This window comes from Hordeum vulgare, chromosome 4H (genome assembly GCF_904849725.1).
Source record: "Hordeum vulgare subsp. vulgare chromosome 4H, MorexV3_pseudomolecules_assembly, whole genome shotgun sequence".
Classification (NCBI taxonomy): Eukaryota; Viridiplantae; Streptophyta; class Magnoliopsida; order Poales; family Poaceae; genus Hordeum; species Hordeum vulgare.
Genome location: NC_058521.1, coordinates 417,298,474 through 417,320,063, shown reverse-complemented (window position 1 = coordinate 417,320,063; position 21,590 = coordinate 417,298,474). Strand labels below are relative to the sequence as shown.

General features: G+C 42.7%; 1 protein-coding gene across 1 annotated transcript; it reads right to left on the bottom strand.

Moving 5' to 3' along the window:
* Positions 1 to 14,748: 14,748 nt before the first annotated feature.
* Positions 14,749 to 20,939, bottom strand: LOC123448789 (30S ribosomal protein S1, chloroplastic). The gene is made up of 7 exons (XM_045125797.1): positions 20,590 to 20,939; positions 18,855 to 19,130; positions 16,050 to 16,130; positions 15,596 to 15,877; positions 15,406 to 15,516; positions 15,237 to 15,323; positions 14,749 to 15,122 (listed from the first exon to the last, which is right to left on the bottom strand). Exons 1-7 carry the CDS (start codon positions 20,860 to 20,862, stop codon positions 15,036 to 15,038), a joined length of 1,197 nt encoding a protein of 398 aa, XP_044981732.1. The 5' UTR covers positions 20,863 to 20,939; the 3' UTR covers positions 14,749 to 15,035.
* Between the last annotated feature and the right edge of the window lie 651 nt (positions 20,940 to 21,590).

Below are 21,590 nucleotides of genomic sequence, written 5' to 3'. Positions count from 1 at the left end.
AAGTGAATGAAAATTTGTGTGAAGGAACCTTATGAGAATTTGATGATGTCTTCCCGACAATGGCGCCAAAAATTCTTTCTGCTACTTGTGAGTTGCGTTGGGTTTTTCCCTCGAGAGGAAGGGTTAAGCAATATAGCAGCGATAAGTATTTCCCTCAGTGATAACTAATGTTGTCGAACCAGTAGAAGAATCAAGCCAAACTCTCGTCGTTAGCACCTACACACACAAAACAAAACACTTGCACCCAATGCGGGCAAGAGGGTTGTCAAGCCCCTTGAACTCATTACTTGCAATGATTAATTTTGATAGATATAGCTAATATAAATATAAAAATTAAAAAGAAGTAATTGAATTGCAACACAATATTTGTAGGGTTTTAGTAAATATGTTTAAGTACACCCGGGGACAATAGGTTTCAATAGAGGCTTCTCTCTCGAACATATCATACTCTCGGTAAGAAAATTACTATTACTCCACTTCAGAAGTGCTTCTATGCTTGCCTCTCTAGGTATTAAGTTCATGACAAATAGGATAATGTTTGGAGCAATATGCCTAATACTCTCTGTCGTATCTATAATTTTTGAATATTTCATGTCATTATTTATAACTTCTATATATTTTTGGCAAAACAATTATATTATTTTCTTGGACTAACTTATTGATCCACTCCGAGTGCTAGTTTCTTGTTTTTTGCAAGTTTTTGGTTTCGTAGAAAATACATATCAAACTAAGTCCAAATGGGATAAAACATTATGGAGATTTATTTTGGAATATATGTGAATTTTGGGAATAAGAATTAATTCAAGACGATGTCAGAGGGGCCCACAAGCTTGGTGGGCATGCTCTACTCGCCAGGCCACGCCCAGCAGACTTGTGGCCACCTCGGAGGCCGGTTGGACTTGTCCTTCCGCCGCAAGGAATCTAATATATGGATGAAAAAAATCCCCTAATTTTTTTGGCCCAATCGGAGTTATGGGTCTCCAAGAATATAAGAAACGGTAAATGCCAGAAAACAGGAACGCGAAACAAAAGAGAAGCAGAGAGAGAGATCCAATCTCGAGGGGATCCTGCCCGCTGAGAGCCATGGAGGCCATGGACCAGAGGGAAAACTCTCCTCCCATCTAATGGGTAGGCCAATCAAGAAGAATAACAAGGGGGGCTCTCTCCCCCTCTGTTTCGGTGGCGCCAGAGCACCGTTGGGGGAATCATCGTGGTGGCGATCTAAACCAACAACAATGCCCTATTTTTCAATACCACCATCATCTTCCCTCGTATATTTATAGCGACCCACTCTCTCGCAAACTTTTGTACCCCCTACTTAAACATGGTGGTTTATTCTTCATATAATTATCCAATGATGTGTTTCCATCATATTATGTTTGAGTAGATTACTTTTGTCCTAGGGCTGATTGATAATCTTGATTGGTTTGAGTTGTATATTTTATTATGGTGTTGTCCTACCGTGCCTTCCATGTTGAGCATATGTGGGTAATTACCACTAAAGGGTGTTGCAATACGTTCATGATTCACTTATAATGGGTGGCGAGAGTGACAGAAAGTTACACCCGAGTAAGGTGGTTGTTGCAGATGGGAGTAAAGATCACTTGTTACTTAATGTTATGGTTGGGTTTTAACTTAATGATCTTTATTGTTTGTGGATGCTTCCTAGAGTTCCAAACATAAGTGCATATGATCCAAGTAAGAAAAGTGTGTTAGATCATGCCTCTCCCTCATCTAAAATTGCAATAATGATTACCAATCTTGTTATCAATTGCCTAGGACAATCTCGCAAATCCTACCACCACTTTTCCACACTTTCTAAACTAATTCTTTTAATAAAATAGCACCTACATTTTATTTCCACATTCTTTATTATCTTGCAAACCTATCTTATTACACCTACAAAGTACTTCTAGTTTTATTCCCGCAAAGTAGTTTATTTCTTGTACTAGGTAAAGTGAACATTGTGGCACGTGGATTTGTAACAGTGGTTGATAGAACTTGGGAGAATATAAATTCTAGATTTAGCTCCTCGTTGGGTCGACACTCTTACATATCGAAAAAGGCTACAAATGAACCCCTATACTTGGGGGTTATCAATGACATGATGTAGACAAAGTAAGCCAAGCAATATGTTAAAACCTCGTCGTTTTATTCTTAATGGGAACAAAAAAATTACATGTCTTGTCCCCTTCTATCACTGGTATATAGAGCACTACAAGATTGAACCCATTACAGTGCACCACTCCAAGTGAAGATAAATCAATCTAGTTGTCCAAACCAAATGGATAGATCGGAGGGAAATACGAAGCTATAACAATCATGCATAATAGAATTTAGAAAAGACTCAATTAATTTCAATGAATAATCTGATCATAAACCCACAATTCATCGGATCCCAACAAACACACCACAAAAGAGGATTACATCAAGCATATCACCGTTGGAATCGCGATAAACATTGTATTGAAAATCATAGAGAGATAAGAAGCCATCTAGGTACTAGCTATGGACCTGTAGGTCTGTGGTGAATACTCACACATCATCACGGAGGCATCAAGGTTAATGTAGATGGCCTCCATGATCGAATCCCCCTCTGACATGGCATCGAAAAAGGTCTCCAGATGGGATCGCGGCGGAACACGGACTTGTGGCGACGGAAAAGGTGTTTTTGGTTGCTCTCGGTGTTTTTGGAATATTTTGAGATTTATATAAGTGGAATTAGGTCAAGGGGACTTGCGAGGGGATCACAAGCCTAGTGGGCATGCCCTCTAGGCTTGTCACCTCCTTGTGCAGCCCCTAGACTCCTCCTGAATCTTCGTGGGTCCAAAAATGTCCAGAAAAAATTGTTGGGGAACGTTGCATGGGAAGCAAAAAAATTCCTACGCACACGAAGACCTATCATGGTGATGTCCATCTACGAGAGGAGATTTGGATCTACGTACCCTTGTAGATCGCACAACAGGAAGTGTTAAGAAATGCGGTTGATGTAGTGGAACGTCTTCACGTCCCTCGAACCGTCCCACAAACCATCCCGCGATCCGTCCCACGATTCGTTCTGATCTAGTGCCGAACGAACGGGACCTCCGCGTTAAGCACACGTACAGCTCGACGATGATCTCGGCCTTCTTGATCCAGCAAGCAAGACGGAGAAGTAGATGAGTTCTCCGGCAGCGTGACGGCGCTCTGGTGGTGGTGATGATCTACTCCTGCAGGGCTCCGCCCGAGCTCCGTAGAAATCTGATCTAGAGGTAGAACTATGTGGTCTAGGGTTGAGTTGCACGTGGCAAAAGTTGTCCCAAATCAGCCCTAAAACACCACTATATATAGGAGGGAGGGGGAGGGGCTTGCCTTGAGGGCCAAGCCCTCAAGGGGTGCGCCGGAGCTAGGGAGGAGGAGGAGGACTCCTCCAATTCGGTTTGGGGAAGGAGGAGTCCTATCTTCCTTCCCACCTCCCCTTTTCCCTTTTTCTCTTTCTTTTCTTTTGGAAATTCTTTATGTGGTGCCATGGGCCCCTTGGGCTGACTCCACCAGCCAACTAGGGACTTGTGGCGCCACCCTAGTGCCTTGGGATCACTCTCGGGCGGGTGGGCCCCTCCCGGTGAACTCCCGGAACCCATTCATTACTCCCGGTACACTGCCGGAATTGCCCGAAACTTTCCGGTAACCAAATTAAACCATCCTATATATCAATCTTCGTTTCCAGACCATTCCGAAAAAACTCGTGACGTCTGTGATATCATCAGGGACTCCGAACAACATTCGGTAACCACACATATAACTCAACTATATTAAAACATCATCGAACCTTAAGTGTGCAGACCCTGCGGGTTCGAGAACTATGTAGACATGCCCCGAGGTACTCCTCGGTCAATATTCAATAGCGTTACCTGGATGCCCATATTGTATCCTACATATTCTCCGAAGATCTTATCGGTTGAACCTCAGTGTCAAGGATTCATATAACCCTGTATGTCATTCCCTTTGTCCTTCGGTATGTTACTTGCCCGAGATTTGATCATCGGTATCCGCATACCTATTTCAATCTCGTTACCGGCAGGTCTCTTTACTCGTTCTGTAATACAAGATCCTGTGACTTACACTTAGTCACACTGCTTGCAAGGCTTGTGTATGATGTTGTATTACCGAGTGGGCCCCGAGATACCTCTCTGTCACACGGAGTTACAAATCCCAGTCTTGATCCATACAAACTCAACGGACACCTTCGGAGATACCTGTAGAGCACCTTTATAGTCACCCAGTTACGTTGCGACGTTTGATGCACACAAGGTATTCCTCCGGTGTCAGTGAGTTATATGATCTCATGGTCAAAGGAACAAATACTTGACACGCAGAAAACAATAGCAATAAAACGACACGATCAATATGCTACGTTCATAGTTTGGGTCTAGTCCATCACATGATTCTCCTAATGATGTGATCCAGTTATCAAGTGACAACACTTGCACATAGTCAGAAAACCTTGACTATCATTGATCAACTGGCTAGCCAACTAAAGGCTTGCTAGGGACATTGTTTTGTCTATGTATCCACACATGTATCTATGTTTTCATTCAATACAATTACAGCATGGATAATATACGATTATATTTAAACAGGAAATATAATAATATCTATTTATCATTGCCTCTAGGGCATATTTCCAACAAAAATCACAAAAAAGTTTCATCGTGTTTGGACTCCGTTTGGTATTGATTTTCTAAAAAAGTCAAAAACACGCAAAAACATGAACTAGCACTAGGCATTGGGCTAATAAGTTAGTCCTAAAAATATATAAATCAAATATTATTGTTCAAAAAGTATCCAAGATTGATAACATTATAGCATGTAACAATAAAAAAGTATAGATCCATTGAAGACATATCAATGCCCCAGTTTGGTGGCAACACGGCGATGCTCGGACTGGCAACGCAGGACAAGCTCACGCGAGGCATTGCACATCGGACTAACAGAGAGGGAAGAGCAACACACTCTTGGGCAATGATGCTCTCGTCTGTGTTATAACAAAAAGACAAAATGAAAGAAGATAATATATCCCGAGTGCCCACATATGTCGTGCACATAGTGCTGAATTTTTGGACCATTGAAGCCACACGACAGAAATGGAAAAGAAAGAGAGTGCATTGCATGTTTGTGATCATACCTAAATTTTGGTTCGTATGGAGGTAAACATTAGAGTTTAAAGAACACAAAAGTATGGAACAACACATGTCTATGTTCGGATGGTAGTCTATGAATGTAGTTTCATATTTGGTGTTGGTAGGGTGACCACTAGTCCGGATCATGACTTGGCAAGTTCAAATATGAGGTCCATAAAACCATTGATCAACACTCCTAACATGATATATCTCATTATAGGATGAGGATCGCGGGTAGTTGGGGAGACTGAGCTTGACCCGATATATATGGCGATGATTGTGATAGCTGAGACAAAGTCGTGCGATATGGCCATATCGCACACATCGGCGACATCAAAAAAATTAGTACATGCCATGCGTAGGTGACCAGAGGATAAGCAGTGACCGCAAAAAAGCGGAGCAGGGTGATTTGACAGTGGGTCATGGAAAGTTGGATGGGTAATGGGCTAAGTTGAAGGAGGATTAAGTTGGTGAGTGACGGGGGAGTTGGGATGAGATGATGGGTCCCTGGCGAGAGGGGGGTGGGCTGAAGGGCTTGGAGGGCCAAGGTGTCTGTGATGGAATTTCAAATAATATGGTTGGCAATGGCCCCGCGCGCATCTGGCGCATTATCCAAGTGTGGCACAAGATCACATGTTGTCATTGGAGGAGAAGGAAAAGCGGTGGATGGATCGGGAGGTCATCGGGGCCCCATAAGAGTTGAGTTTGCACAGATGAGGATACGGCGGTGAGGTGTCCGGGTGACAAGAGTCCATTCGTTGTCAAGATCAAAATACCAGAGGTTGTACTCACGAATCCAAGACGGGCCACCAAAACCGCAGAGGTGAAAATGGCAACGAAATTGTGGGCAAGTAAATGGATGAAGGTCGTCGGTCATAAATCCAACAGCCTTAGAAGCAGCCGAAAATTTGAAAACATATGTAGATCCACCAAGGCATGCATGCAATGCATGCCGAACATGATCAACGTCAAAGGGGGGGGGGTGGCACGACCAAAAGAAACAACTAAAAGAAGGCATTTGTCTGGGAGATGCTGTGAACATGGATGGAAAATTTCGCTCTGGCCTGGTTAGCAAAGCCCGCACCTTGTGAGGGGTCCAAGGGAGGGGGGGCATAGTTTTCGATGAGGCCCTCTAGGTGGAATCTCCACGGAAGTCGCCATAGGGGAGGTGGGACGTGGAGTCACCATTGATATGGAAAACTATGCATATTTAGTTCGAATATCGCGATCCCTGAAATGATATGCTTGTTAAGGATTTACATATTATGCATGTTACTTTAAATGTTTGAATGATTGATGATATATTTTGCAAGTCATTAAAGTGCATGCCGCTAGGCTAAAAGAATTGAAGAAAGAAATTACTCCATTAAGTTCCGGGTGTCGGCAAGGTCCTGCAACCTTTAAACGAGTAAATTTTTACTCCGTTAAGTTTACTCGAATGTTTACTCAGTTTAGAGGATCGGCTATTAGTTTAAGTTAAGATTAGCCTTGTCTGATTTTAGAGTACATTTTTCTTACCAAATGACGGCGATATCCATTGTGTTGCCAGCCAGCCTAATAACATTAGATATTTAATTTGAAACAGTAGCCGTATCATTAGAATTTATCACACACCCTCGGCAGGCAAGACACAACAAACAGTACGTTAAACCGTAGCCCCTTTTGGGGTCATTTGGACGTAGTAGTCAAGCTATTTCAACTTGCAACTTTAAATAAATGAAACGTGGGGTGTAGAATGGTCAAATGTTGAATATACGTAGAATGATGCCACTAGAATCGATTTGACTTGAGAACAAAATTCCCTTGTTGGTCGACTCAAGACAAAAATGGAGCAACATCAGTTTGACTGCTCGGGGTAGTATCAAACATTGCCTCTGACGTCCGTGCATGCTTGAAAGTACAGAGAAGAAGTTAGAAGTTCTAGAATGTTTCCAATTGGCCGAGACCAGAAAATTAGGAGCACGGCAACAGTCGAAACTTTGTTAATTAGTGGGTTGGAGATCGATAGGGGTGGAGCGGGGTGACGGTTTGACCCAAAGGCCTTACCAATGGAGCATCGTCGTGGTCAAAGTCGACAGTGCATGCATACAACGAGTCACAAGAACTGACCGACGATTAACAATCACCCATTGCCGTTGGCAATAGCAGCAGTTTTGTGGAAGATTATCAGGGAGGAAAAGAAGGGGAATGGCTGAATCTGCTGGCGCTAGTGCCGTGTGATCTTGAACGGCCATCATATTAGCTAGTTCTTTCGTAGGAATATATATATATGGACGGTGATGGCATTATACATCACCATTCCAATAATCACGAGCACTAGCTCTGGTAGCCGGCCGGTGTTCCTGGATCGAACGAAATGCGACCCCCTCATTCCGTTTATGCGTATAATTACAAACAGTTGGGATCACTACTAATCCATCCATCCATCTATCCAGATATTTCGCACTTCACCTCACTAACAGTTGTTACCCGGCAGATACACATATATACACGGATATGCTTGCCCTCTTTATGGGGCCCCGCACGCGACATGTAAAAAATATCTGGAGAGGTGTACAGTAGGAATACGGGCGAGTGAACACTCACGAGGTCTGCTACTTATCGGCGACACTGGGTTGCCGTCATTCGTGACACAGGGATCCATCCATCACTAGTGCTGGAGGCTGGAGACGCCATTCCAATCCAAGCCAAGCAGATGAAACAGGGGACCTATCTATGGATTCTACCTACTCAAAAGCGGGGCACCGATCCAATGGACCAATCCGCATAAAGAGGGATAGGAATAAGCATCGGAGGAAAGCAGGGGACGCAGAAAGATCGAGGAAGATCCAATGATACATGGCACTAGCCACATTGGCATTGGCAATAGCATTGGCATTGCATGCATGTCCGGAATGACAGCAACAGGGTGAGCCCTGGCTTGGAGGCTAGCTAGCCCGGGTCGACTTGCGCATCGGCCCACTCGGATAAGGCGTACGGCAGTGTGTCTCCTTCCTAGCTTCGTAGCCAGCTTGGTGGTAGCCGCTGTCGTCCAGCTCTCTCTCTCTCACACACACACACAAACACACAGAGAGAGAGAGAGAGAGAGAAAGCGTTTGGCCTCCTGTGCCTGCCTGCCCCCTGCCGGCTGCTCCAGTGCACGTACGCATCACGCATTCCGCACGCACACCCGCTTTCCGGGGCAAAAAGGCTTCTCCTTGCCCATATCTTCCTGCCTGCACCACCACTATCGACCGATCACTGTGCCTGCCTGGGCGTGGCGGCAGCTATCACAACGACCAGTGTTGAGCAAGCTGCTATATGTTCCACGTTCACAAAGAATGAAGGAAAAACAAGCTACCTACGCCGGCTGCTACGCTCCGCTGATGTTCAGTTACAAGTATGTTTATCTGGCTACCTAGCTAGCTAGCCAGCTGCCTACGGCAACATGCCGCTTAATTTGGGTCTGTAATGGCAGGGTCTGGGACAGGAGGAGGAACGCACGCACGCAGCGGCCGGGCGGGCACCGCGTTCTGCGCTTGCTCCATCGTGTCACTCTCGTGCGCCCTGCACTATGCGATCGAGCGAGCACTAGCCCATAGCGCGCGGTTGCAAGTTGGACGCGCGACGTGCGTGCACTCACACGTACCTACACCCTAGTATCCACCCCCGTAGCCTTAGCCTGGGCCGTGTTGCGCGACGTCTCGTACGCCGCTGCTGCCCCGCACCGCCACGGCAGACGTGTTGCGCAGCCACTGGTTGCACCTTCTGCCCGCCCGGCTCCATCCATCGTCAAAAGTCAACTAGTAGAGCAGCTCTCTTTTTTCCACTTATTTTAGCTTAAAGTTTCTTGGCACTTATTTTAGATCAGAGAGAGTAACATGTTAATTATTGCGGTTGTTTGTTTCTTAGGTTTTAATATATTCTTGCAGCGTCTTTTTTCACTTGTACTTTCTCTCTATCTAAGTACTTATTGTTTGAGAACACTAATACAGGTATCCCAATTATAAGTATTGTGGTACATATGAAGTATATTATATTGGGCTGTTGCATGTTGTTCAGGACTGTATTTGTTCTAACAGGTCATTTCGGTTGTTTGTTTTGATCGGTTTTATCTGCGTTGCCTTAGGTGTTAATATATTCTTGTAGTCTCTTTTTCACTTATATATCGGAAATTTCTTTTGGCTCTCGAGCTTCATGGAGGCCTTTAAATTCAAACTTTAAATTTCACAAAAATTCGTATTTTAAAAATTCAAAAAAAAACTGAAAAAATACATAGATAGATGAAGGTGTAATACACAAATATGTAAATTTTTAGAATAAAATACGTTAAAATGAGGGTTATGTAAAAAAAGACAAATCTGAAACTTTTTAACACATGTTATTATTCATCATTTCAGACCATGAATTTGTCTTTTTTATACAGGTCGTGTTTCAAAGTATTTCGACCTGATATTTTACACACACACGGATCACATCCTTGTTTAGTTTTATATTTTCTTTTCAGATTTTTTGGAACTAAAATTTTTGAATTTTGATTTTTTCAAAAAATTCGGCCTTCATGAAGGCCGAGCTCCAAAACGCCATTCTCCTTATATATCATATATTGGGGTGGTGCATGTTATTCAAGACTGTATTTGTTCTCAGTGGTGAGTGGAGTTATTTCGGTTGTTTGTTTTGATCGGTTTTATCTGCGTTGCCTTAGGTGTTAATATATTCTTGCAGTCTCTTTTTCACTTATATATCGGAAATTTCTGTTGGCTCCCGAGCTTGATGGAGGCCTTTAAATTTCGTGAAAATTCATATTTTAAAAATTCAAAAAAAACTGAAAAAAAATACTTAGATAGATGAAGGTATAATACACAAATATGTAGAATTTTAGAACAAAATACGTTGAAATGAGGCCTGTGCAAAAAAGACAAATCTAAAACTTTTTAACACATGTTACTATTCATCATTTCAGACCATGAATTTGTCTTTTTTGTACAGGTCGTGTTTCAAAGTATTTCGACCTGAAATTTTACACACACACGGATCACATCCTTGTTTAGTTTTATATTTTCTTTTTAGATTTTTTTGGAACTAAATTTTTTGAATTTTGATTTTTTCAAAAAATTTGGCCTTCATGAAGGCCGAGCTCCAAAACGCCATTCTCCTTATATATCATATATATGGGTGATGCATGTTATTCAAGACTGTATTTGTTCTCAGAGATGAGTGGAGTTATTCGGTGTGTGAATGTGGTGTTCTTATTTGTTTCGACATTACTGTTAGTCGGTAGTGGTCGTACAAGCAAAATTCATGGAATTATTGATATAACGCTCATATGGGCCAACCCATGAAGCCCCCGCTCGTTAAGCTCGGCTCCCTGTTCCGCTTGTTCGCTTAGCTCTTTTTTCTACTCGCTTCACATAAAAAAATCTCATGTCTTCTTTATTGAAAATGTTTGTTAAATAAAAATACATTCACGGATTTAAAAAAAATTAAAATGTTAAAATGTTTATGAACTTTAAAATTGTTCATGAATTTGAAAAACCAATATTCATGATTTCTAAAAATGTTACTATTTTTAAATGTTCGTCAATTAAAAATTCGAAAAAAAATGAAACAAAATAAAAATGAGGATGAAATAAAAAACCAATAGGAAAACGAAAAAAATATCAAACCAGTAGACGAAAGACATAGAAAAATAGACAAAAACATCTAGAAACTTCTCAGAACCGGGAAAACCTTAGGGTCCATTTTAAATGTTCATGAAAAAATATATATTGTATTGCGTTATTCTCAAGCAGCGATACACCCCTTAAATGCGGAGGCCAAAATGACCCCACAGCCCCAAGGCACATAGAGACTCCAAATCTAGAAAGCTTAGTATCTTAACTAGAGGCTTACGCGCGTTTCCCCATGGTGTTCTTCACTCATGGGATTAATTCTTTTTTCTCTAGCAGGTTATTGCAGTCACTTGTTTTGTTTTGATATTATATGCATCAGTTTGGGTTTTAAATATGTCATAGTGGTTTCTTTTATTCGCATATTGTATTTGGTTGTTGTTCGAGACACATTTGTACTGAGAATAGAGTAGAGTTGTTGAATGTGTGGTTGTGTTTTCCTTGCACGATTTAGCCTCGATGTCAGCTGGTGATGGTTGTGTGAGCCTCTTAGAAAATTCTAGTCCATGCTAAAACTGTGAAATTGTTGCTATAAACGCTCACAAGGGTTGGACCATGAAGCTCTCATTGGCTCACCTGGCTCCCTGCTACGCTCGCACGCTTAATTTATTTTTTTCCTGCTAACTCCACCACTAGCTCCGGAAAAAAACCTATCACTTTTATTTGAATTTTTTCACTAAATCAAAAGGTTCTCATTAAATTTTTTTTAAAACTTGGATTTTAAAACATGTTCCAAATTACAAAAACTATGATTTTTATAAAACAATTGCAAATTCAAAAAATTTATGGATTTCAAACAACGTTCGTGAAATTTGAAAAAGATACACAAATATGAAATGATCGTAGATTTCAAAAATATACAAAAAAATTGAAAAATTCATGGATTCTAATTCCTAATGAATTTTAATAAATAATAATTAATGCAAAGGTGAAAAAATAAAATTAAATTAAAATAGAAGAAAAAGGAACATGGAAAATAAAATTTAAAAAAATTAAAGACCAAAAGAAAACTATTAAATGAATAGAGAAAATACACACACAAAACAGGCAATGTCATTCTAGAACCTTCTCAAAACCAGAAAAAACGGTCAGCGTATTACAACTATGCAGATTATTTTAGGATACCACTACGTAGGTGTGCTTTATTCTCAACCGGGACACATACCCTTACAAGCAGAACACATAAACCCTCACAACCCATGATACACATGGAGGCTCCAGATAAAAGGAGTTTAGCACCCCCTCCTTTTCTTTTTGGAAATGTTAAAAATATAGCTTCTGATTTATTTAGCCACAGCAAATCGGACATTTTTTACAACAAATTATAACATATATTTTTAACCGTAGCAAATCGAAAAGATTTGATGTTAGAAATCTGACGTCATATTCCTTTAGCAAGCATGGCAAAATCTGGCCAAAAACTTGGTCCATTCTTGCTACAGAAATTGACATCCTCGCACCAACATAATTTGCCATTATGGACGTTCGATTTGCTATGCTGAAAAGTCTGACATTTAATTTATAGCGGAATCGATTAAGTTTATATGCAAAATATTGACATTGACATTGTGAAATCATTATTATTAAATGCATTGTGAAAGTAATTTTCATATTATATTACTCTAGTATTTTTTACGTTGATATTGTTTCATATAAATTGGATCGAATTTTACTTCAAAGTCAAACAAACAAATCTTATATACAAGAGTAAAAATGAAGATAGGAGTACCTTAATAGATTCCATAGGAGCGAGAGTTAGCACATATACAATGATACTATCTTAGGTATGTCACATAGGATAAATGCTGAGATGGAGGAGAAAGAATTCATAAAAAAGTCTTGTCTTCTTTTATTTGAGAAATCATTTTTTAACATAATATGTCTCATCATGTTTTTAGGAAGGAATCATCAGTTATTGTCAATAATGTTAAGAGATATAACCTATTGTAGACATTATCTTCAAATTACATACAAGTCTTAAAATAAAACTGTTTTATCAACGGTACATGCCCTTAGATAGAAAGGTCGAGCTAGGCGCCAGCTGCAAAGCTGCTTGCCGCCGCTGCTCTCCATGTGCCGTAGCTCTCACGACGTACGTACATATATAGTCTTCGTCGTCGTCGCCGCCGCAGTCATCGTCGTGGTGGTGATCACCAATCTATCTACATGTCCCTGTCCGTCCATATATCCGCCTGCACTGCTGTACACAGTAACGTAGGTGTGTGGCTCGCATACCACCAGCAATGATACGGCCGGTAAGATATGGCCGGGAATTGACCTGCGCCGGCGGCCGCGATCGTGGTGTTCAACTCCGATCCGGCCGATAAAATGTATGTGGCAGCGCGTCGTATGTGTACATCTACCTGTGTATCGGTTAGTGGGGGCAGAAAGCCATGGACGGCGACGGATCCATGGCCACTCGCGCTGCGCCCGATCGACCAGTGCGTATGCTGTTTGACATTCGAGTTCAAAAGGGTGACAGCAACCAAAAAGAATTCCTCGCAGCTCAGGGCCGGACTCTTTACGTGTTCTCTTTCCTTTACATTAGTCTCACCACATACCTGTCCGGGTGCGCTGGTTTCCGCTGTAGAATTCGGCAGCTAGACTGACTCCTGCGTCCCCCCTTTTGAAGAAGAACGTATGATCCATGAGAGGAGCATGCATGCTGCCTGAAATGTGGGAGGAAAAGAAGGAGAGTGCATGCATGTGTGGATGTGTGGATGTGATTGGTTCCGTTCCTTGCGTAGACTGTATTGCAATTGCAAATATCCATGGCGATCTGGTCCTGATGGATGGTGCATGTGTCATGTTATCATGCCATGATACCTAATCCCTCCCCTTGGATCATCTCAGCTCGATAGCTGCAGGTCAATGTGCCCTCCATTTTGTCTGAATGCTAATTATCAACAAGGCATCAATGTGGTCCGTCCGTACGCCAAAAAACACACCAAATACACACATATATATATATGCCCAAGCCATTAGCCAGTGACCCCTGACGAGGCCACGGAGGACATGCGGGTTTTCAAGCTGATGATGTGCATGGCTTACCTGACGCAGCTCCATTGCGATCTGTGCTGCTTTCTGCGTCGTCGTCGACTTCCTGCGTGTGTGCTGCTGCTGCAAGTTGCACGCCAAGGGTGAAAATTCCAATCTCCACTCACGGCGGAGGCGGAGACCGATCGACGACGCACCCGCACCCGCACCGGCAGCGGGCGATCGGCCAATGTGCATGAACAGTTGGTCCACCTGGAAGATACCATGCATGCCGGGGGGAAAGCACTTAACTGATCCTACTGAAAAAACTGGGTTAACTTGCATCTTGCAGTGGGTACACGGGTTTCAGAAAGATGCATGCACACTGACACTGGGGAAAGGGACTGACACTAGGGAACTAAGTTTGGTAGCGGAGCTCCATCCTCGGCTCATCCTACAGACGCTTAATTAGATGGTTCAGCAATCAGTAGGCGTGATTGAGCAGCGCGATCCCGGTTATTCCAACCCGATATGAACCGGCAGCAAATGTGAAGGCGTTCTGAAGAAAACTACCGAGCAGAGTTGACGGCTTGCATAATCCTAGCTAGCTGTAGGGAGAAGAAAAAAAGCATTTCAAGTTTTGCATGTGAAAAATAGTGGAGGGAGCTATCAGTTAAACCTGTGAGGTTTGGCAGCTTGACATGTTTGAACAGAATGGGAAAGGGGGACGCACACACACGCAAGCAGACGGTTTTAAGATGCATTTCAATAGCTATTCCCGTGGCTCCAGGCAGGCAACACTTGATGCTTAACATAAAAGAGGTTTATCCATCTTCATTTGTCAACCTCCGAAGTTACAAAAGTGGATATGCTTCCCTCTCTTCTTTCTTGTCTTTTGGCCAAGCAGCAGCAGCAACAACGCTCTTTTATGGACACACATATAGGAAGAGGAAGACAATGTGCTGTTAATGGGGTTGTGGCCAATGTGCGCTTAAGCCAGCCCTTTTAGGGTGACTGACTGTACATGCACACCCTTTTCTGCACGAAATGGATTGATGGCTTTACAAAAGGGATACAACTTGAATATCTTTTCGGCCGTTTTTCAGCACCTTATGCTTCATACACAATGATACAAGCGCAAGTTGACGACGGGGAATTATCTGAATATGATATGGTAATGTCTTCATCGTGCATTCACAAACAGATGAACTACCGGGAATCTTTGGAATCAGATGCATTCTTCCTATTGCACCTATTCGTCCGTGGATTGCCCTTCATCCTCTGGTGTGTCTGATGACAATGGCCCTAAGATGCCCTCTGAGCTGAGAGACAATCCACTCTGTGAAGGGGTGACACAGGATTCAGTCATATGTTACTCTGGTCTATGAAGAAAAAAGTTGCGTAAACCGCATCTTGACGGTGCAGAGTTGTCACATAATGGTTATAGCTGTACCTCTGGCTGGAATCTTAACATGTCGGCACGAGCCATTGCCTCTGCTTGAGCTATTCTCTGCCTGAATATCTGCGCCATCTCATCAGCCTAATTTGGGCATAGTAAACCAGTATGTCAGTTTGTCTGTTACAACATATTCCGGTGAAAAGGTATTGCCCCCATTACTTACCTTCTCAAAAACCAGCTTCGGGTTACGAATCATGTCACCAGGCGTTGGCTCCAGCTTCTTTGTAGAAAGGCTAACCCGGCCCCTTTCACGATCATGGCTTAGAATCATAACCTAATAACAAAGAAATCCTCCAGCCTTAGCTATAGAAACACCAAATTGACATAATTTACAAGTAAGATGACGTCATTACCTTGAGAGTATCCCCTGGTTGAAGAACTGTCGAGATATCTGCAACACGGTCATGACTAATTTGGCTGACATGCAGAAGTCCATTGATTCCACCGATATCGATGAAGGCACCATAAGGTTTTAGGCTTTCAACAGTTCCCAAAACAACTGAACCAATACCAAGCTGGGCTTGGCTGTCGGCCATTGCCTTGCGATTACTGAGGACAAGCCTACCTTGCTCCTCATCGACCTCCACAAACTTCAGAGGTAGCTCTTTGTCAAGCAACTCTTCAGCAGTTGTTTTCTGATCAAGGTCAAGCAACAGTTAGTGAAATAATGAGCAGCTAGTCTAAGGATGGAGCAACTCAAAACTCAACTATAGTATATCAGGATCAAATTGGTAAAAGACAGCTAGCTCATGCATGCAACAAAACCATATGACACAACAAAGTTATGCAATAAGACTGTGAACCAACCGATGACACTTGTGAAAATGGAACAAATGCCTTAAGGCCCTCCACGAGAGCCACCACACCTCCTTTGTTACCACCAATTACCTGCAGGGCAACATTGCAAACTAAGCACACGAATAAAGCTGCCTAAACTAAATCAGTGTTGCAAATTCACCCCAAAAAACTAGAAACAGTACCACAGTATCTACAGGGGCATGAGACGTACATACAAAGTAAAAACATAAAGACATGTGGGCAAGACAAGGATAGCGGAACTTGCAGAAACAACAACAAAAAAGTCTATAATCCCAAACAAGTTGGGGTAGGCTAGAGGTGAAACTCATCAGATCTCGTGACCAACTCATGGTTCTGGCACATGAATAGCAAGCTTCCACGCACCCCTATCCATGGCTAGTTCTTTGGTGATAGTCCGGTCCTTCAGATCTCTCTTCACGGACTCCTCTCATGTCAAGTTCGGTCTGCACCAACCTCTTTTTACATAATCAGCACACTTTAGCTGTCCGCTATGCACCGGAGTTTCTGGAGGCCTGCACTGAACATGCTCAAACCATCTCAAACGATGTTGGACAAGCTTCTTTTCAATCGGTGCTACCCCAACTCTATCTCGTATATCATTATTCCGGACTCGGTCGTTCCTTGTGTGGCCACACATCCATCTCAACATGCGCATCTCCGTCGCACCTAACTGCTGCACATGTCGCCTTTTAGTCGGCCAACACTCAGCTCCATACAACATTGCGGGTCGAACCGCCGTCCTATAGAACTTGTCTTTTAGCTTTGTGGCACTCTCTTGTCACGGAGAATACCAGAAGCTTGGCGCCACTTTAACCATTTGACTTTGATTCGATGGTTCACATCTTCATCGATATCCCCATTCTTCTGTAGCATAAACCACAAATATCGAAAGGTGTCCTTCTGAGGCACCACCTACCCATCAAGACTAACCTCCTCCCCCTCCCCCGTGCCTGGTAGTACTGAAACCGCATCTCACGTACTCGGTTTTAGTTCTACTAAGTCTAAAACCTTTCGATTCCAAGGTTTGTCTCCATAGCTCTAACTTCCTATTGACCCTGCCCAACTATCATCGACTAGCACGACATCATCCACAAAAAGCATACACCATGGGATATCTCCTTGTATACCCCTTATGACCTCATCCATCACCAAGGCAAAAAGATAAGGGCTCAAGGCTGACCCCTGGTGCAGTCCTATTTTAATCGGGAAGTCATCAGTGTCGCCATCACTTGTTCAAACATTTGTCACAACATTATCGTACATGTCCTTTATGAGGGCAATGTACTTTGCTAGGACTTTTGCGCTTCTCCAAGGCCCACCACATGACATTCCATGGTATCTTATCCACTGTTCAAGAATTCGTCCGATTAACCAGTTAACTTGCCAGTTAATCGCTACTCTTAGGGTGACCAAATCGAATAACACCTATTCATCATGTTAACTTGCCATGCCGATTAATTGGCCAGTTAGACCGATTAATGAGTTGTCATACCGATTAATTAGTTGCCAAACCGATTAATCACTACTGGCCTATTAACTGGTGGGTAAACGAATCCCAAAATTTTGGCACATAATGCCTCCCACCCCCCTCTTTCTACTAAATACCTAGGGTTTGGCCCTCCTCGTGCTTCCTCATGCTCCTTTCATCCCCTCCTAACCTGGCTGGTGGCTAGTCGTGTTCTCACCGGTGCCAGTCTCCACACAACACCCGGAAGATCTAGTTGCTCTGCCATTCTGGTCGCTTGCATCGACCCCACCCCCCTTGGGCACTCCCCATCCTCTCCCATGGGATGCTCCCCAGTCTCTTCCTCAATGGCGTCACCAGCAGGCAAGGTACTACCATCTTCCCCCCATAGCTTACATGAGAATCCAACATTCATATATTAGTAGATTATGAATTACAATTTGGTAGATGGCTGGATGAACTGTTGGTTTTGGCTGTTATCTGTAGTATATTATGTGATGTATGCTAGCAAGTATATGGATAAGTTTAAATGTTTAATTGGTCATTTTGAATTTTGAGATTTTATATATTTAGATGTATAACGATTATTAATTTACCTAGTATCTACTTTTTATATGCCTACAATAGAATATTTTGGTATATTACATAGCTAGGTGCATAGAATTATGAATGATACATAAAAAAATTAGATATAAGTTGGCAAGTTTCTGTCTAATCTACCGATTAATGGTCGACCGATTAATCCAGTTAATAGGCCGATTCACCTATTAATCACTACTCCCAAGCCGACCGAGCAGCTAACAGTTACCGATTTCTTGAACAATGATCTTATCATAGGGCTTCTCCAAGTCAATGAACTTGCAGAAACAACGACAGGAATCAGGAAAGCTATTGACAAAAGCTATCCATTGCCATGCTATCATAAAATGACTGGTCCAAACCTCATAAATTCATTAGCAGTCACAAATGAACGAACTAGCAAAATCATTATAATCCAGTGAACACATTATAACTACATGATACGAAAAACATCCCAAGTTGACAGCAGCATGAACATAGGGATCATTAACCGAGGTCATATACAAAGTGAATCTACACCATAAAGACCCACTGAGCTGACATTCATTTTCTAAAGAACAATGGCTGCTGTTGCCGGGGGACATACAAAAAGGCAAAATCTGATTTAATCAACACAAACAAGGGGCCGGAAGAGGCAATGCTTACTGAATATTTAGTTCATAATAATTTCTATAGGAGAAAATTATTCAAGGATTAGGGAACAATGGTTATAGCATGGATATAGGACCTTCTGCAAGTATTGTACTCACTTTACCCGTGATAACAACATCCTCTGCCTGAAGCTGCCTGCACCTTTCCCAGGCAAGGTCTTGCTGAATTGATTGTAAGCTCAGAATCAAAGTTTCATCATTTGGGTTCTCATCAATTATCATGAACTGCTCCACTAAACCCGGCCGGATGCCTGCCTCCTCTATATGGTCAATATCAAGAAGGCATGCCTCATCTATAGGCAAGAAAGCAGTAGCCTTTGATTGAATGTCAATAAATGCACCATTTGAAGTGGTCATGAATACTGTCCCTTTAATCTGTAGTCATCACAAGCATGCAAAATATTTTTTAGATGTTAGGAACAGTGTAATACAAATTTTGTGAAGCTAATTAAGAAATCTTATACTATCAGTCTCAGCATGCCCAAAAAGTAGCATGTTGCACAAATAACAAAGAAGTAACACATGTAAAAAAGGAGATAATAATAGAATTGTTGGTACCAAAGCAAAAATAGTAATGGAGAGCTGCAAATTCAGCAGCTATACCTCCCTTTGCCATTGGTGGGTACAATGCTCATATTCAACTAGTCGTTTGTGCTTATCTAGCACGTGTTTACTTCAAAGACATGCTTCCGGGCTCGTTCGAGAAAAAAATATCCAGCAGCTATGACAACTCCATTTTGTGTCCATGTGCACGTGTCACACAACAACATTTTGCTTTTAGCTGGATCTTCTTAATTCAATATCACATACCTAATTGGAGGGGACCTAATTTAGAAAAACACGCAGCAATCAGTCAGTCATGACGTGTTTGGTGACCTGCGTCAAGCCCAACAAGGCTCTAGCAGGCTAAGTCCAAGCTGTTTGGCTGCCTGACTCGCACGGAAAAACTGGCCCGCACGAAACTAAAAGCACCCCTCGGCCAGGCCCGCCAAGAACGCTCAGATCGGCCGTTTCTCCAGATGCAAGCTCGGTCTATTGCAATTTACACTAATGGGAAGGATGCGGACTGGGGTAAATGTGGGCGACCAAACGACATGCAGAACGTGGCCCAAAGGCTGCATACGATCAAACAGGCTCCACTGGGCCAGGCTCCAGAAAACATGAAAAGCTTGCAGGTAACCAAACAGCTCCTTGCTGAAAGTATTGTGTCAGCTCAGAATTAACCGAATTGGCTAATTTTTTAAGTTGATCTAAGGTCCCACAACTCAGGAATTTCAATTGTATTTCCATTTGATGTAAGAATCTAGATTTATTACTTCCTTCGTCTCAAAATAAATGTCTTAACCTTAATACAACTTTGTATTAGAGCTAATACAAAGTTGAGACAGTTATTTTGGGACGGAGGGAGTACTTTCCTTCAGAAAGCATTGAACAAACAGTAACGGTGCCGTCGTTCCTAGATAACATAGTACCACTCGCCCCTCAAAAAAGAAAAAAGAAGAGGAAATGGGAAACTAATACGGCAAACCCATTCTAGTTCACTTGAACATTCTATTCGAACCTACGGGACTAACATTTTACAGGAACATTAGGAACATAGGGCAGTCAAAGTTAGTACAAAATGAAAATCTAAAACCCGCAAGCAGTAAGAAATATGACACGTCTTCATTGCTAAATAAACTTACGAGCGATATAAAGCCAATTAAACGGAAATCTATAAGCAATACACGCGACCTGCTATCCCAATCCCCTACTGACGATATTGCAGTTGAGCAGCCATTGCTATGTGTTCCACATGAAACGAGCGAGCAGGAACAAGGGAGGGGTGGATTACGAGTGAGCCAATGTCAGTGTCGATGTCGGTGGTCTCGACGGCGGATTCGAGGTCCTCGGGCGAGAAGGTGATGCCCTCCATGGGCGCAGTGCGGCAGCGCTCGGAGGCCTCGTCGAACAGCGTGCGCATCCGCTCCCGCTCCTTCTCATCCTTGCTCAGCACGTACGTCCCGCAGACCAGCGCGGACGGCCGCATCGGCGCCCCGGGGCGGCGCGACGCGCCGGAGAGCGGTGGGCACGCGAGCCCTGCGACGTGCTGGACCAAGGACGCCATCCTCTTCTGCCTCTGCTCGCTCGGTACTTCCAATGAGGAACAGGCAGAGGGGAGGGGAGGGGAGGGGAGGCGTGGCTGTGTTATCCGGTGGCCGTGGGATTTGAGGATAGGAGATGATTGGGTTTCTGGGCCAGGCTGCCAGACTGGGCTACACCCAGTGCAATCGTAAAAATGTCCCAGCCCAGTAGCGAAATCGTACAAATAAAAAAGTTTACTGCTGGGCTAAGACAACTTGGGCCGGAGCCCACGTCCAGAATTGGTCATTTACGCCGAGAGCGCAGTCCGAGCTGCGGGAAAACCTTATTTGACGCACACTGCGTCAAATAGTCGAGCAAACGCACAGGGCGCGACAAACTGGCCCAGCCCATCTCCCTCCGCAATTCCGATTTCTGCTTCATTGTATTTGTCCTTTTTTCTGTTTCCATTTCTCCATTTTTTTATTTGTTCGTTTTTCTGCTTCAGTTTTTTTTCTATGGTTACTTTTTAACCTAAGTTCATGTTTTTTTAAAAAATTGAAATTCAGAAAATGTTCTTGATTTTATAAAAAATGTTCTTAATTTCAAATATTTGCCATTTTCAAAAACATTCCTAGCTTCAAAAAATGTTCAGGACTTTAGAAAAATGTCCGACATTTTCAGAAAAGTTCAACATTTTTAGGAAATGTTCCTTTTTCGGGAAAAAATATGTTTTCCCTTTTAACTTTTTTCTTCACGGTTGTTCCTTTTTCT